Raw genomic sequence first — 15,831 nt, 5'->3', positions numbered from 1 at the left:
ATATTTCCTCTGAACTCCTTAAAAGTAAGTGAGATAGAAATATCAGCTCGCTGATTCATAATAGGTGCTAGCTCACTGTAAGCTGTCCTTGCTTTTAGCAGGCTTCCTTTTTTTTAAAATATCTTCCATTTGAATGAGGAACTAGAAACAATTGTTAATAACTATTCTCAATGCATTTACAGGCCACTTTGTTTACAGGCTATTTAATGACTCTGGAATTTTCCCTTTTTTCTTTACCTGGAGTCCACTGACTCTGCTCTTCTGTTTTTTAAGTATTCCTAGAGCACAGCAAGGAACTCTTTCAGGCTAGTGAAGTAAAAGTGGCATGTCTGTACTGGGGGTAGGTAGGGGGGAAAGAAAGCAGTTTTAGAGTAGGATTTTCTTCTTAATGTTTGTCGTATATTTAAGATTATTCTTTGTGCTTCATTATTCACACCAGTGACCTGTTAGGGCCGTTTGTCCTGTATTATGAATCCATACCTGAAAGTTACTATGTCCACACTGAAGTAGAATTACTGGATAATTTATTACAGATTATTTTCTTTTAAATAAGAAAATTTAAAAATTACTTAATGAATTAAGAGGAATATCTGTGCAAAGTCTCTTTGTATGAGTTCTCTAAAGCTGGACAAAGGACAGAGCTGTAACCACAGAAGAGACAGGATATCAAGACAACTGTGGAATTCTGTGCTTGGTGATTAACAAAGACAGTATGGTTAATTTCCATATTTAGTGTGAACATCAGATCTGTTTGTCTATGCCTTTTAGTATATAAGACTGTATGTAATTTAACAATATCTTTTGACTACTTTTTCAGCTCGAGACGCAGATGAGAGAGAGAAGTGGATCCACGCTTTAGAGGACACCATCCTCCGCCATACCCTCCAACTTCAGGCAAGTTTCACTTTCAGGTTGCACTTGTTTTACTTTTTTTTTCAAAACAATGAAATACAGTGGCATGACTGCTAATATCCATCACATCCTGTATAATATCTGGCTGTTCTATAGCCTATACAATTGGATATAGTAAAACATCTCTTTAGGTTTGAGTCTCATTCTTCTTGTCCTACCATAATGAAAAGTCAGAATGAGACTTTTCTTAATTAACTCATATTTATAATAAATATAGTTATCATTAGCTCATATTTATTTATAATGTATATTTATGGTAAGGTTCTTGCTTTATTGTTGTATATTTAATTTGGATTTTTATTGGGGTTTTTTTTGTTGTTTAAAACTTAGAGTCCTTTTTGGGTCAAGCCTCTTGTGTGCTTGTATGCCACCTAATTTGGAAATTTAAATGAGGCAGCAGTATTGGACCTCTTTCTGGATGACAAAAATGGTAAATAGCTTGTTTGAAGCTGGATATCACTTTGTAAGCTGGGTATCAGTGGTTTTCTGGTTGTAGAGACAGATGGTTGGATTGAAGATGGTTCTTAGCTTTAGTTACCTAATTCCAGGAGCTGGACTCTGTCATCCTTGTGGGTCACTTCCAGCTCTGGATACTCTGTGGTTCTATGATCTAAGATCACTTTCTGGTGATACTCTAGAGCTGGACATGTCTATAAAACTTGCTGAACGTTTATATTTTTGCCCTGGAGAGAATCCCGAACTCTCATGAAAGGGATTTGGTTTGTTCCACATAGGTATCTGGTGCCAGTGTAGAAATCTTAAAGCAGGTGTTTGTTGAATAAAGCTTTGGTTGTGCTTTTGCAGTATGGCAAGAGAATTAGGTCTCTTAACATTTGATTCAGTGTGAAGAAAGATAGAGTAAAATCTCTAATATCACATAAAGAGAAGCTTATGAAGACTCATTTAGATCACATTTGCCCAATCTAAAGAGTTAGAACAGGCCTGAATTTGACCCATCCAACTTTAGACACTTGTCGTATCTCAGTCAATTTGCCTGTTAGACAGTGAGTTTCAACCTTATTACATCTACTAAAGACCACTACAAATTTTCTAGGGAATAGCAGATCCCTGGATAAAAATTCCCATTTGACAACCAGCTTTTTACCCCTCCTACCATGCCATGGGCATGTTAGAAATAATCTCTCCATCTGGACACAGTGGCTGAGCAAGGGCTGAAGGACCCTGCTCTGCAGTGGATGTGAGGAGACAGGGATTACCCCAGGAACAATATGTGGATGAGGAATGGCTGAGCTCCCTCCAAGGGATGCCTCTTTCCCCATCCTCAGCTTAGAAAGTGAATAGGGTAATGCGAGTGGTCCTATTTAGGGTCTGAAATGAAGGGTCTGAAAGGAATCTGTGCTGTTTTCTCCACCTGGAAGACTTTTTATGACATAGAGATACAGAGTCAACACCAGAATATACATTGAATTTATCAAAATGTAGAGTTTCATGCTCTCTAGAAATTGTGAGTGTAGTTATATTGGCAGAAATAGATTTCATGATAGCAGTTAATAATGGAACTGTTTCCCATTACATAACTGTTCATGTTCCTGGAGTTTTTCAAGCAAGTAAGGCATATTTAGGAGAAAAAACAAAACAAAAAACCCCACAAGTTAGTAATTTATCTAGTAATGTTTGAGGGAGTAATTAAAACACAGAATTGAAATATCCTCCATCCTTATAAATATGTTCACCATTGTATGTAATACTTTATGGGCCACTGCTGTGTGCTCACCACTCATTTTCAAGAACCTCCTCCAGTGGGTCATGTAACCTTTCAGCCTCTGGCCCCTGTTTGTGAAGCCGGTGGAGAGTTCAGTTCAGGAATCGATAAGGTTTGCCACTGGAGCTGCTGAGCGGGCACTGATTTAAGACTGAAACACGACTGTACCTCCTTGCCAAACCCCTTTCTTTCACGGCTTAGGAAGTGCGGTGTTCACTCTGCTCGCCCTCACCGCTGGGACGTGCGGGCGGAGCGAACAGGGGCCCAACTTTCGGGGGATGAACGCGGGCAGAAACATCCCCGCGCCTCCATGGCCGGCCAGGCCGTGCTGGGCTTCCCCCCTCTCTCCCTCCCTCCCCTGGCCGCGGCTCTCGGGGCCGGGCCGCCCCCGCTCCAATCTCCGTTGGCCTTGTTGGTGACGCGCTCTGCGGGGCCGCGGCCGGGGGGTCCTGCCCTCCGCATCCCGCCCCTCCCCGCCCCGCTGGAGGCGGCGCTGCCGGGGCCCGGCGGGCGGGCGGCCAGCCCCGCTCTCCGCTCCACTCCTCTCCTCTCGTAGCACCGAGGGATGGCCGGTGTGAGTACGGGGCGGGAGGGGAGGGTCAGGGGGCTGCGGGTGACCCTGGGGGCAGCCCCGAGCTGGCAGCGAGTCCCTGCCCTTGGTGGCGGAGCTGGCGCTGCCCCGCCCGGCTCCATCTCCGGGCAGCCGCGAGCTCCGTGCTGGCAGGTCCTGCGCGCCCGCAGGGAGGGATGCTGCTGTCCGGATACACAGACACGCCTTGGCTTCAAGAGCCTTTGAACAAAACGGCGCTTTCATCCACTTGATGTTCTTTCGCTTTCCTTTTCCGTCGGGCAAAACAGTCAACCCGGTTCTTTGGGGGATTATTGGCTCAGCGGGATGGCGGGGTCTGAGTGCCGCGGCTGGGATTATTTTCTGTAAAGGCGTTTTCTTAGGTTCTTAGTTTCTGTCAGTAACAAAATAATGTGGTTGACAGTCACTTAAAACCTTTAGGCAGCTGGTTTTGCCCAAAATGTTGTATCTTTTCAGAGTCTTATTTTCATATTTCCGTGCTGCTTTCAGTGCCTGTGCTCATACAGGAGTGTTCAGGTTTCAAAGTCAGACTTAAAGTTAACTTCTCTGTACTAAAAACTCATCTGAGCTGTGAGAAACTGTACCAAACCCCAGGTGGTTCGTGTGTTGTGTGAACCAAATCAGGAAGGATTACGAGTTAATGCGAGGTGGAAAGGTGAAGTGGTGTCTCTGTGTTCTCTAGTCTGATTAAATCTTGCTGGTTTTATTTTTGCCTAAATGTTCTGCTGTGTTGTCCTTCACATTTTTGTAGTGGAAGTGTTTTTGAAACACAGAATAAAACACACTTTTTCCAAGCCTAAAATGAGCTGCAGACAAGGAACTGAGTCATAAATACATAGAATGTGTAAAGGGACCCAAACTGTCCAGAGGGCTGACAATTAGTAATGTTTTATCCAAAGGAACCAACAATAGGGAGGAAACGTTTCAGATACACTTGAAGCCTGATTTGTTTGAATTCTGAAACTGAAGTGTGCTGTGGTTTTGCATGCACTTGTATTAAAGCTATTGCTAAAAATAGTTCTACTATTAGCTTTGTCTGTGGAAAAGTCATTGAACAGATGGTGTGATACTACTGGAAATGCCATTCTGAACCCCCCAGCGTTTTTTCCCTTAACCCCCCAAATTGTTACCATTGTGCCATTTAGCAGGCCTGTGGCTTTGCAGGGGCAGCACAGCAGTTGCCTCATACCCCCAGGACCTAAAGGGAAGGGTGTGCACGGGGGTGAAGGCCTGTTGTGGCTAAAGTTTCATGTATTTGTGGGGAGATAACTTATCTCACATTTTCTTCAGTTCCTCAGCAGCATCTTGTGTTAGCCAGCAGTCAGTCCCATTCAGGCAGGGCTGTGCTTCCAATTGTCCTGCTTTCCTTGCAGTCTTGTCAAGTACACCTTGGCAGCACCCTGGTGCTACAAGTGCTTTTGGGCAGTGGAATTTGGCTCTGGAATTGTCTCATGAGTTATAATGGATAGCTCATGTCTTTTAGGACCACAGTAACTTCCTTATTTGATCTACACTCAACTTCTTCAGCCTCTAAGTGAACTCTGTAGACACAAAGGAACTGAAATTACGAAGGTGGGCCATTTCTAACCACCATAGAAGTGAAAGGAATTAAATGGAAATTAATTGCTTTGTAGGTTGAAAATTCCATAATTTAAACAAGATGCTTTCTTCCTAAGTAGCAAATTATAAGAAAGCTTGATTTTAATAAGTGGTTCTGTGCTGGCTGCTGTGAAGAGTAGATACAATGGCTTAAACATAGAGTTACACCATGGCTTCACCAAAATGTAGGAGCTGGTGCTGCTGCTGGAAGCAGTCCTGTCTCACTTCTCCTAGCAAAAGGGAAGAGGCAGTGTGGCAAGAAGGGTAGAATTTGGAACTTAAAATTGCTTTTCCTACTGCTCTCTCTTTCTGAGTTTATTTTTAACCATGATTAGTTTCCACATTGAGTTGTTTATGTGACAAGGTAAATGTTTATGCTGACTCAAAAGAAAGAGCAGAGTGAAGGCTAGAGTAAACAGCAGGAGAACTGATTTGTTTCCCATTCATTTATGGTGGTGCAAAGTGTTTATGAAATGTTGATAGCAGTAGTTCACTTAGTATCGCATTAACCGGGATTTTTTCTGACCTTTCTAAAGCTGCAAGCAACAACACAAGGTAGAGTAAAACTGTCTTATATGTTAAGTATATTACACTCTAAACTATATTATATTGTTATTTATTGGCTTTTCAGTGCTGTTTCTAGCATGAGTCAAGAATTCTTGCATAAAACTAAACCCAGGCGCTTTTAGATGAAGGCTGTGTCCAGTGTAGATGTTTTTCAAGTGCTGGTGGGAGGGCATAGGGTTGGCAGGCATGCTGCCCTTTTCAGATTTTGCTAATGAAATAATCAGGATAGTGTCTGAGTACCCTAGAACGTGTGTATTATCTGCACTGATTATAGATTATAAGGATTAAGGAATGGGATTCTAAGATATACTTAGTATTTTTGAGGTTTCAGAATTGTAACCTATGCTTGAAAGACAGAATTTTACATCAGTATGTAAGTGTTTCTGTCTTCTGAACTTTCTGTTCTCCTTGAAGATCTGATAGTATCTACAGCTACACAGTCTTTGCTAAGTATTTTGTGTTTTGCAAAGTAGAACTTCTTTTTTTTTTTTTCCTGTAAGAATTGCAATATTCTGTTGGGAAGGGTCATATGCTTTCCACAACCCATATATTTGTTTTCAGATGCATTCTGAGCTTCAGATATTGCATAAAAAATCTCACAGAGGGAAAAAAAATGGTTGTTTTTGCCACAAAAGTGCCCTTGTTTAGTGGCTTACAAGTTGATGTCTTGATTTTCCTCAATTTTTTAATCAGTGATCCTTACAGGCAATGTCCAGCTCATCAAAATCAAGTGTGATATAGGCAGGGGATGTGCTTCTGATGAGATACTGTGGATGAAAGGAAAGCATTCACTTCTTCAAATTAACTTACACAGGAATTTTTGGTTGGATTTGGAATCCTAATTAGATGAAGAATGTAGAAATGCCTTCAAAAAGATAAGAAATTCTACAGCTTTCTGTCTTCCTCCCCCAGGAAAGCTATTATTACAATGCTTTTATTTGAGAAATATAGTTGAATTTTTCTGGTGTGCTTCTTCTAAGGATGATGCAATCTTTTCATCCCATCCGAATTTGAAAGAACTGGTTTAAATTAGGCTGAATTACTTCTCAGCCTGGACAAGTTTTGAATACAAATGCATTAAAGATATGTGTGACTTCCAGTTTGGAGGACAAGGAAACAACATGAAATTCCCTTGATGCTAGGAGTTCTCTAGTGAAAATAAGGCTCATAATATGTATTTTTAATTAGGTTATGTTTTGTTATTGCCCTTCTGTTTACCTTCTCCAAAAAGAAAGGGTTGTGTATGAAGGGAATAATTTTGCAAGAAATGTTAGCATGTGAATTGTTTACTCCACTTGAGACTGGCATGGAAACCCTTTCCTAGGAAAACCAGTGGTCTGGTCTGGTCACTCCACATCACTGGGGATCACAGAGATCCCACTGGGACACCTCAGAGTGCTCGGTGCTGCTGGGCCCTGCCTCCTCCTGCAAACTCTGGCATTGAGATGTGCCCTGGAGAGGCTGGGCTTGAGCTTTTGCTGTCTCCTGAAGGGCAGAGACATTCCAGAAGTTGTGGGAGGATGAGGGAAAGAATGCTATGGTACCTTTTTCTCTTTTCTCTAGAGTTCCTGTCAGTATGGTTTTCTTGCTGGGGAGCAGTCAGACATCAAACAACTTGTTTTGACACCAAACTTCTTGGTTTGGGAGATGGTGGGCAGAATAACATTTTTTAAATTACTTGTTTCTGCAGCTATTTCATCTGTTAATTCTTTTAAACTTTCATGAGCACAGAGTGTTTATTTGAAATTAATAAAGTTTACTTACAAATAGATGTAGTTACTCAATGGAAAAACAAATTATACTACTTCAGATAGGTACTGACAGTAAGATTGAGTCAGTGTATTTCTGAAGATCACAAGTGGTCTGTATTCCTGTTCTTCTCTACAATTTGAAGATACTTATTTTAGAATCACAGGATGACTTCAGCTGGAGAAGACCTCTGGAAATCACCTGTCCCAAGCACCTTCTCGCTGCAAGGCAAACTCGTGCTTTAGATCAGGTTGTCAAAGGTCAAATCCAGAGTTTGGAGCTCTGCCCTTCATGGGTGGAGGTTCAGCCATATCTGCAGGCAACCTGTTTTGTCAGCCTGTGAATAGGTGAGCAGAGTATTTTACAAGTTCCTTATAAAAATTTGATTGCTCATTGAGATGTGCCGATTCCTAATGTACAAGTTTACCAAGCTGTTAAATGCCATTCTGGTGACTCTGCTCACCTGTTTCTTTTGAAGCCTCATTTCCTTCATGGCAGGGAAGGAGAGAAAGGGTCCCCATTTTACCTTTACTGTGGCTTTGAGTGACCAGAAAATCAAGAAATAAGTATTTATTATGCAAATCTACACTTCTTATGTCTCCTCTTTCTAAATTACTGCTGAGTTTGAAATACTGATTAATTTTGTTTGCTATTTATGCAGGCTGGTTTTTTCTATGGTATTGCTCAACTTTTCCAAACATCTTCTGGTTTTCAATTCTAAATCTATGTGAGAACTTAAATTGTTAACCTAATCTTGTATAACACAGACTAATAAATTTACTGAGAAGATTATCAAATTTTGTCTTTCCCCAAGAGCAAACCAGTGAGGTGCTGCAGCTTTAAGTACCTGCGCTTTGAAAAATTATTCTCATGTTTCATCTCTGTTACGTTCAGCTTGACACTATACCTGGTTTTATGGCTTTCTCTTTGCATTGTTTGAAGTTTTAATTTTCTAATAGAACTTCTTAGGTTACAATTTTCACTCTGTGTTGTGTGTGGGTGTCTGCTCAGTTGTAACACTGAATGTTTTGATCAGCTTTTCCCTTAGTTCTAAGAGCTTGAAATTTAAGAATGGCATTTTATCTTTAAGCCACCACTAAAAATATCAGATAGCTACATATTAATAGTCATAGAGTGAGGACTGAAATAAAAATCAGCATTTTGATGCAGCATACAGATAACATGCACTGTAAACTATATTTCTGTGTATGGTGTCTTCAGCAGAAATTTCCTGTGTTGTTCATGTGGTTTGGTATATGAAACCTGACCTCCAGAATTTTTAACTGAGCTTGCAGGACCATTTGCTGAACTGATAAGGTTGACTGATAGCTGTACAGACAATTCCATTTTCAACAAAGAAATTGAATACTAATTTCACATGATTTCAGGTGTAGTTTCAGTGTAATTTAAACTAATTTGAGGGAGTATCAAAAGTTGCTCAGTTGGTTGAGAGCGCTCTCCCTTCTGCCTGTTAGTTGTTGTTTTTTTTGATAACCTGTTACACTCAGTGCTTTTTGTATTTATTTTTTGTCATAGTCAAAATGGTTTATTTTTTTCTCATCTCCTCCTCCTCTCCTCCCTTCTCATTGCTTCTAAATGTGACTGGTGTTGATTGTCTAATACAGATGGAGTATCTTTTTTGATTACAAACCCATCAGTATGGATAGATTTACTCCTGTAGAGCTGTTGTCAAGATCTGCATGCCCATCTGTAGCAAATGAGTAAAGAATAATATTTTCTACAGCCAGTAAATGGGTTTATGTTTTAGGCTGTGTGTGATACTGTGCAAGTCATTCCACTACTGCACGAAAGTGCTCACATTTCTAAAGAGCCATCAATAAAACTCTTACTATGATGGCCCAGTGTCATATAAAAATAAGATAAATTGTCTGTTCTGAAGAGCAAACAATGCCAAAGAAAACATTACACTAGTGTGGAATTTTACAAATCCAGATTGCCCATCTTCCTCCATGCAAAATGTTTTCCCCCACTGGTTCATCTTTACATGCTCAGACTCTTGAGATCCTCAGCAGTTCGAACAGCAGTTGATGGTTTCATAAGAGTTTGATGCTCTCCTGTTTGAGATCAATGTGAATACAGGTGAAAATATTGAGGCTGGTAGCAGAGTTGTCACTGCTGTGATGTTCTCAGGATTATATTCTCCTATAACTGATGTTTGCTTCTTTATCCTTCATGCATTTTTCCCCCTGTATATGTTTATCTTACAGTGTACAATTTTTCCAACTGGGTGTGCTTCAGTATTTATTTTGCAGTTCTATTTGCATGAAAGGTATTACATAAACCTTTGAGGTGTTTGAATAGCATATGTGCACAAAGGCAGAAGTAATCAAGAATCCTTTCTTTTCTTTCCTCTAGTTAAAGATGTGGTATCCCAGTGGGAATTTGTTTGGGTCTTTAAATCAATGGTTTATCAGTTTAAAGATGGGGATTATGTTGTATACAGAAGTGTGCTCTGGATGTTATATTATTAGGAGAAACAAGTTTCCAAGCAAGGAAATATAAAAGTAATAATCCTCATTGCACTGATACATTGTCCTTGGTGGTGTGGGTGCAACAAAATGTCAAAATTCAGATACAGTGACAAGGATGCAAATCATTACAGCTGTAAAGGAACCAGGGCAACCAGGACTAATAACTTTGAACTTTTCCGATCAAAGGTCTTTAAGAAAAGATTTAGTTCTTAGCTAGGGAGCTGTGAGTTGAGCAATACTGTCTGAAGTGTGAAAAGTGCAATTATCCCATTGGGCATGATTTGGGCTTCCCTAGCTGAAATGTAAAGATATGGGATCACAAGACAGTCTTCAGAAAAATGTGAATTCTCCTTTATATTTTATAAAGAAGCTTTAATCAGTGTAATTTAAGAGGATTTGTTCAATCATAAGTAATGAAATACTCTGGTGTTTGATGATTATACCCCCTCTGAAAATGTGGAGCAATTTACTGCTACTGATTTAGCTGCAAATAGAAGCCAAATGTGTTCAGCTATGTGCCTGTGTTTGCACGTGGCAGGATGAGAGGCAAGGCAGCATTTTCTCAGTCAGATGGCAGGCAAAATCATATTGTTGTTGTATATTTTTTTTCTCCTCTGAAGCAGTAATTAAATATTTCATTTTTATTTGTTTATTTATTTCTAGGGTGTGGATTCAGGATTTGTTCCCAGCGTTCATGATTTTGACAAGAAACTTACTGAGGCTGATGCTTACTTACAGATCTTGATAGACCAGTTGAAGGTATGGTAACTAAATCCTACATTTACTGTGTTGAGGGTCTGTTTGCCAGGCTGAATTTCAAGGCCAGCTTGAAAGGAAGCTCAACACAGAGAGTCAGTCAAGATGAAAAATGCCTTTTGCTTAGGATTGTTAAAATGGAGTTAAAAATTAGAATATCTCAAGCAGATTTATATAAAATAGTTTACAATGGCTGAAAGATTCTGTTTCATATAAAATCTTTATGAAAATGGCAAGGATAAATACATTTAGTTTCATTCTAAGACATAATTAAATCATTGTGTTGCTCATAGCATTTTAGAATCTGTCTGAAGACAGTTTTGTCAAGTGATGTGTAACTTCAGTTGCAGATAGTTTCAGACTTTGTTGCAGTGGTGGTAGATAATCCATGCTTTGTCCTTGAGTGAAAACATTCTGTAGGAATGTTGTACAATACAGCTCTTTTAAACTTTGTATTTTAAGAATAGATGGGAATGTGAGGAACACTGAGGTCATATCTCTCAGTACTCACCTTATTGAGAAAAACACTTTCTGCTGCTGCTTAGGACACCTTTTTCCCATGACTCAGCAGATTAAAATTGCTGTTAAATTGCTTCAGTTCTGCTGGGTTGGATTTTTTCCCCTGATATTATGTGCAAGAATTGCATGTGGGGTATTCAGCAAAAATTCAGTTGGAGGGTAGGGTGGAGAGGGGGATGAGCACAGCAACAAAAATGAAGGTAGGCAGAAGAGATGCAAACAAAATTCAGAGCTGCCCTGTAAAGACTTGATCAGGAGCTGTCTTTGTCTGCCACTCTGCAGCCAACACTTCACTGACAGAAGGTATTTGAATTTTTACACCTTCTAATTGTGATTTCAGGCCAGCTGGGGGGAGGGGGATAGAAATTAATTAATAATGAAAGATGAGTCAGTTTGGGGATGGACAGAGACCAAGATCACAGTCTATATTTAGAACTAGAAATCAGCCCTCAAGGGAAAGGGAACACATGAGTAGGTTTGAGGCAGGCAGTTGAGTGAAGAGCTGCAGCTCACTTCCTAAAAATTACATCCTCTTCTCTAAGCTACAAGGGTGGATGTGATGAACTTTTAGCATTACCCGTGGTCTTTTCTCTTTCTTGAACAACTTCATGGTTGTGGGTGCACCTTAGAGTGCCCTTGGAGACTTCTGCTAACTCTTTGTGCTCAGCTTGTGTTAAATGCACGTGCAGGCTTTTCAGTGAGGGGTTGTTTCACTTTGTTCTGTTACATCTCATATCCCACTTTTAAGAAAATAAATTAATGTTAGGAAGTCACATATTCCCCCAAAAATAGAGCTTGCAAATCTTGTTTGATTTGGATCATGTACCTGAATCAAGGTACCTGGAAGGGTTGATGAGAGTTAAAGCTCTTTTGATTAAATGCTTCATATGCCCCAAAGGTTTTTTGCTGAAATAGAAGAAAGGCAGCTGGACGTGTTCTGATGAGTTTAGTTATGTTACTTAACCTCACCTTTTTGTTCAAGTCATGGTTGAGAATTCTACCAGGCTTAGCTTTGATATTTGGTCTCTTGTAAAATGGGATGATGTAAGAATGCTGTAAAAAAATATTAGGCCAAAACTCCTGTGGATCCTAATACCAGGTTGTATGACTTTATACTTATTAAACGTTTTTGGGTTTGAAATACTGGTGTTTCTGTGTGATTTTATATGGAAAAATAGCACTTTCAGTGTTTTCACAAGTATCTCTTTCTTTCAGCTCTTTGATGAAAAGCTCCAGAACTGCAAAGATGATGAACAGAGAAAAGCAAGTACATTTTGTCTTAAAAATTGCTTGTTTATCAGGTGGTGTTGTGCATCAGTTTGCTGTAGTAGAAATTCTAAGTACACATTTATTGAGTTGTCAAAATCACTTCAAGCAATTTGAATAACTTACAGCAGTTATGTTGTGACTAAGTTGCCAAAAAAAATTAGTAATAATGGACATCATAACACTAAAAAAGTTTGTCTGTCAGAAATAATTGTTCCTCTGCTATCCAATATATTGAAATGCTTCCAACAGTGTTGAAAACATTTTAACTTAAATTTGCTATTTTTTAATCTTTAATAAGGATGAGTGTTTAATGTTGGTAGGAATTACAAAGCTATTCCAAAGGAAAAAAAAAATACTCCTAATCATGTATTTCACATAATCAATCTGCATTCTGTGTAGGTCTGTGGCACACTGGAAGTCTGAGAATAGCACAGTTCATTCACTGAAGTGAATGTATGGAAGAAGAAATGTAGTGTGGAGCACTGCTCTTTGAGCAAGGGTGTAATTCAATTAAATGGTTTGTGTTCTTTGCATCCCCTCCTGTTCCATCCCAAAGTCAGCTCTGCAGGTCCAAGCTCAAGCACTGTTTAAGAAAGGCTGGCACATACCTTTGGTGGTGTGAGTTTGGCATTAAGTGTCATGCTGGTTTCATGTATTAATCTGTGTGTGTGAAGGAGGGATTTAGCAATTCCTTATGAAGGGTTTATTACAGAGGAGTTGCTTCTCTTCAGCAACTGCAGTAATTTTGTTATCATGAAGTATTCATGATAGGTGTATTTCATCCTCATTCCCTCCCTCAGTGTCTCTTGTGGAGGACAAGCTGTGTCCTCTTGGTGTTTGTTTCCTGTTTTGAAAACTCTTTGATGCTTTGATTAGTTTTACTTCTTTATAATGGTTGTGACCTTTCAAGTGTTATTCATCTTACCTGATGTGTTAGGTGGTGTTTGGGGAAGTTCTTTCTCATGTACAGGCTTTTAAAAGAACTTTGAAGTACATCTCTGTCAGAGTGTTTAATCTGTAGACAACTGACCACAAGAATAAGGTCTGAGGATTTTGTATTTCTCCTTCAGTGTGTCTTACTGGGAAGAGTTGTCCTTCAATTTTGACCTCCCTCCAGGTGCTACTTTGCAGATCAGGCAGTACTTTCTTTTTTCCTGTGACAGTGCTCCTAATACCTAGAGACTTCCCACATGTTGTGCTGACTTCTTTATTTATCTCTGCAAGGTATCTATGGGACAGATGGATTGACTTTATAGAGAAAGGAGGAGGCTCATTTAGAAGAGGTTGGCGTCCTCTGGTTTTAAATCTTGATGAGGATTGCTATTACTACAGATTCCATTTATTCTCTATTAAAAATGAAAAAGACTTGACAAAGCACTCTTTTGATCACCTCTCTTCCTGTTCTGAGAGGTTTTTTGATACAGTATTTAGCAGTTTCCCTATTTGTTTATGGAATTATGGTTCAGATATCAGATTATGAGCTGAGTGTGATCTGCAGAGTGCTTCCATCAAACCCATAGTTCTTTCCTCCAAGGAAGAAAGTTTTGGATATTTAAGTGCTCCCTAACCAGCTGAGTGCTCTTCTGCAGCTGTTCATGGCCAGGGATTTCAAACCTGAGCTGTTGTCTTTGCAAGTTCACAGTGCACTGGATGAGCTGGGTTTTAGTTACAGAATATTTGGTCTTTTGAAGATGATGACATAGGTTATAGGTGTTCTGACATGCCTCAAGATCCTCCTGGATATCTTCCTTCTGAGACATCTCTTGAGTGTGGATGAAGACAGTGCAGATGTAGGCCTGATGAAAATACAGGGATTTTCTTGAATTCCCTGTGCTGCATTGTTGCTCTGGCAGCAGTTGCAGCTAGCAGAGTATGGTGGGATCATGCACAGCCAGCAGTGCTGCCAGTTCTGCTGAATCTGCTGCTGGGGTTCAATGTTTATATCTGATTGCAGAGGAAGGGAAGGAGGGGGTGTGATCTGATCTGAGGGTACAGGACCTTGCTTTCTTACAGGGTTAGCAATATTACTGGTGGAAACTCCAAGACAGCTTTTCTGTTCGGTTTTGTGTAGTTATCTTGACTACACACGAGGGAGAAGAAAACTGAAGCACTCAAAAGCATCAGAACAGCAAAGAGGTGCATGTTTACAGGCTGGAACAAAGCTGACATTACTTAACAGGATTTGGGAGGCAAGTGCAGGCTGCTTAAACTGTTTGGTTCGAAACAAGTGCTTTTTGTGAAGTAAATCCAAGGCTGAGCACACAGATTTGGGTTGCACCTTGCAGATTTCCACCATGAGTCAGCTCCCCCCCTACATGCCTCTGCTGCCTCTCTGAACTCTTCCCTCTGTAGTCACATGGTTGTTGAATGAGGCAAAAATCATGTTGGATGAGATAAAATTAGCCTTCTCAGTGATTTCCTAAAAAATCAGATGTCAAGGAGATGTAATGAGCAGCAAGTAGAGGGAGTAGGTTCAGCAGCGGCCTGCAGTTTGATTAGATTAAATATAGCAAATTGCAGTCTGCAATTGTTAATCTGCATTCTACAAATGTAGATCTGCAGGAAATTACTGTTTCAGATGAAAATATATGTATTCATTACCTAGAACGAGGGGAACTGTCTCACTAAAATTTTATCTTCATCAGTTTTCAAGGACTAGAGATGATGAAAAGAGAAAATTGTGATAAATGTTAGTAGTAAATATTTGGGGTGTTTTAGTTTGTTTTATTGGTAATGAATTTATCTTCAACATACTTGCTTATGGTTTTCATTTCAATTTTGTAGTGTCTAAATTATCAAAGTTCCGTGTGCTGTGTTCTTGCAGGGTGGTCATAGAGCACAAATGTGAAAAGTACTGGATCAATGCAAACTCTCACTGCTTAATTTGGCCAGCTTACAAAGGATTCATTTCCATAAAAGAAAAAAGCTATGGTTCTATAATTTGTTGAAAGGCCTTAAACATCTGCTTGTCTTGAGATTTTTTCCCTCTCAATCTTTCATGTGATCTTTGACAAAATGACCCTTTTGCCTGTACCTGTGTGTAAGAATAACAACGTCTCAGTGAACTGTGTGGAAAATTACAGATGGGTGGGGACAAACCAACATCACTGAATAGCATCACGGGGCCTGAGGTCACTTTCTTATTTTCAGCAAAGGTGATGTCACTGAAAGGACTGAGATCTGTTTATTTGGTGTGTAAATACTCTATAACAAGTTGAGGAAAAAAGTGGGTAAAGGATGATCAAAGCTGCTGATGGCTGCCTCTCGCTGGCTGCACAGCCCTGAGACTGCATGATCTCCTTCAGCTGCATCATCCTTCATCCAACAAGATTTGTGTGTTTGGGTGCATTGCCTATTCTATTTTGGTGCTAAAAGGCTCAGAACTTCTATGCTGTCATATTTAAAATGCTTTTTTTGATATGTGTTGATAAAGTTTAGAGTAGAAGTCTCGTAGAGACGTGAAAAAACAAACAAAAACAAAGCCAAGGATTTTTTTAGCTGTTGGCGTGTTTCTCTGCTAGTAGTAGGAGTAAATATAACATAACTTCATAATATAACATCCCTCATATGGTGTATCCTAGATAAACATGGTCCAGGCTTTCCATTGGTGAGGTCTGAGTCTGGGTTCTGTTGAGCCACCTCTTGCCAATTAAAAG

General features: G+C 39.8%; 1 protein-coding gene across 4 annotated transcripts in view; it reads left to right on the top strand.

The window, feature by feature from the left end:
- OSBPL9 (oxysterol binding protein like 9) overlaps positions 1-15,831 on the top strand; it is a 58,216-nt gene that overhangs the window by 24,181 nt on the left and 18,204 nt on the right. For 2 of the 4 annotated variants that reach the window (XM_083868083.1, XM_083868082.1), the window contains exons 4-6: positions 818-894; positions 10,295-10,390; positions 12,122-12,169. In XM_083868083.1, the coding sequence (XP_083724209.1) occupies positions 818-894; positions 10,295-10,390; positions 12,122-12,169 (221 nt within the window). Of the gene's footprint in view, positions 1-817; positions 895-3,121; positions 3,210-5,264; positions 5,379-10,294; positions 10,391-12,121; positions 12,170-15,831 lie in introns of those variants that run through there. The other 2 variants (XM_083868084.1, XM_083868085.1) reach the window with 2 other exon arrangements.

This window comes from Zosterops lateralis (assembly GCF_965231275.1).
Source record: "Zosterops lateralis genome assembly, chromosome: 9".
Classification (NCBI taxonomy): domain Eukaryota; kingdom Metazoa; phylum Chordata; class Aves; order Passeriformes; family Zosteropidae; genus Zosterops; species Zosterops lateralis.
This window is presented reverse-complemented; position numbering and strand designations above follow the sequence as displayed.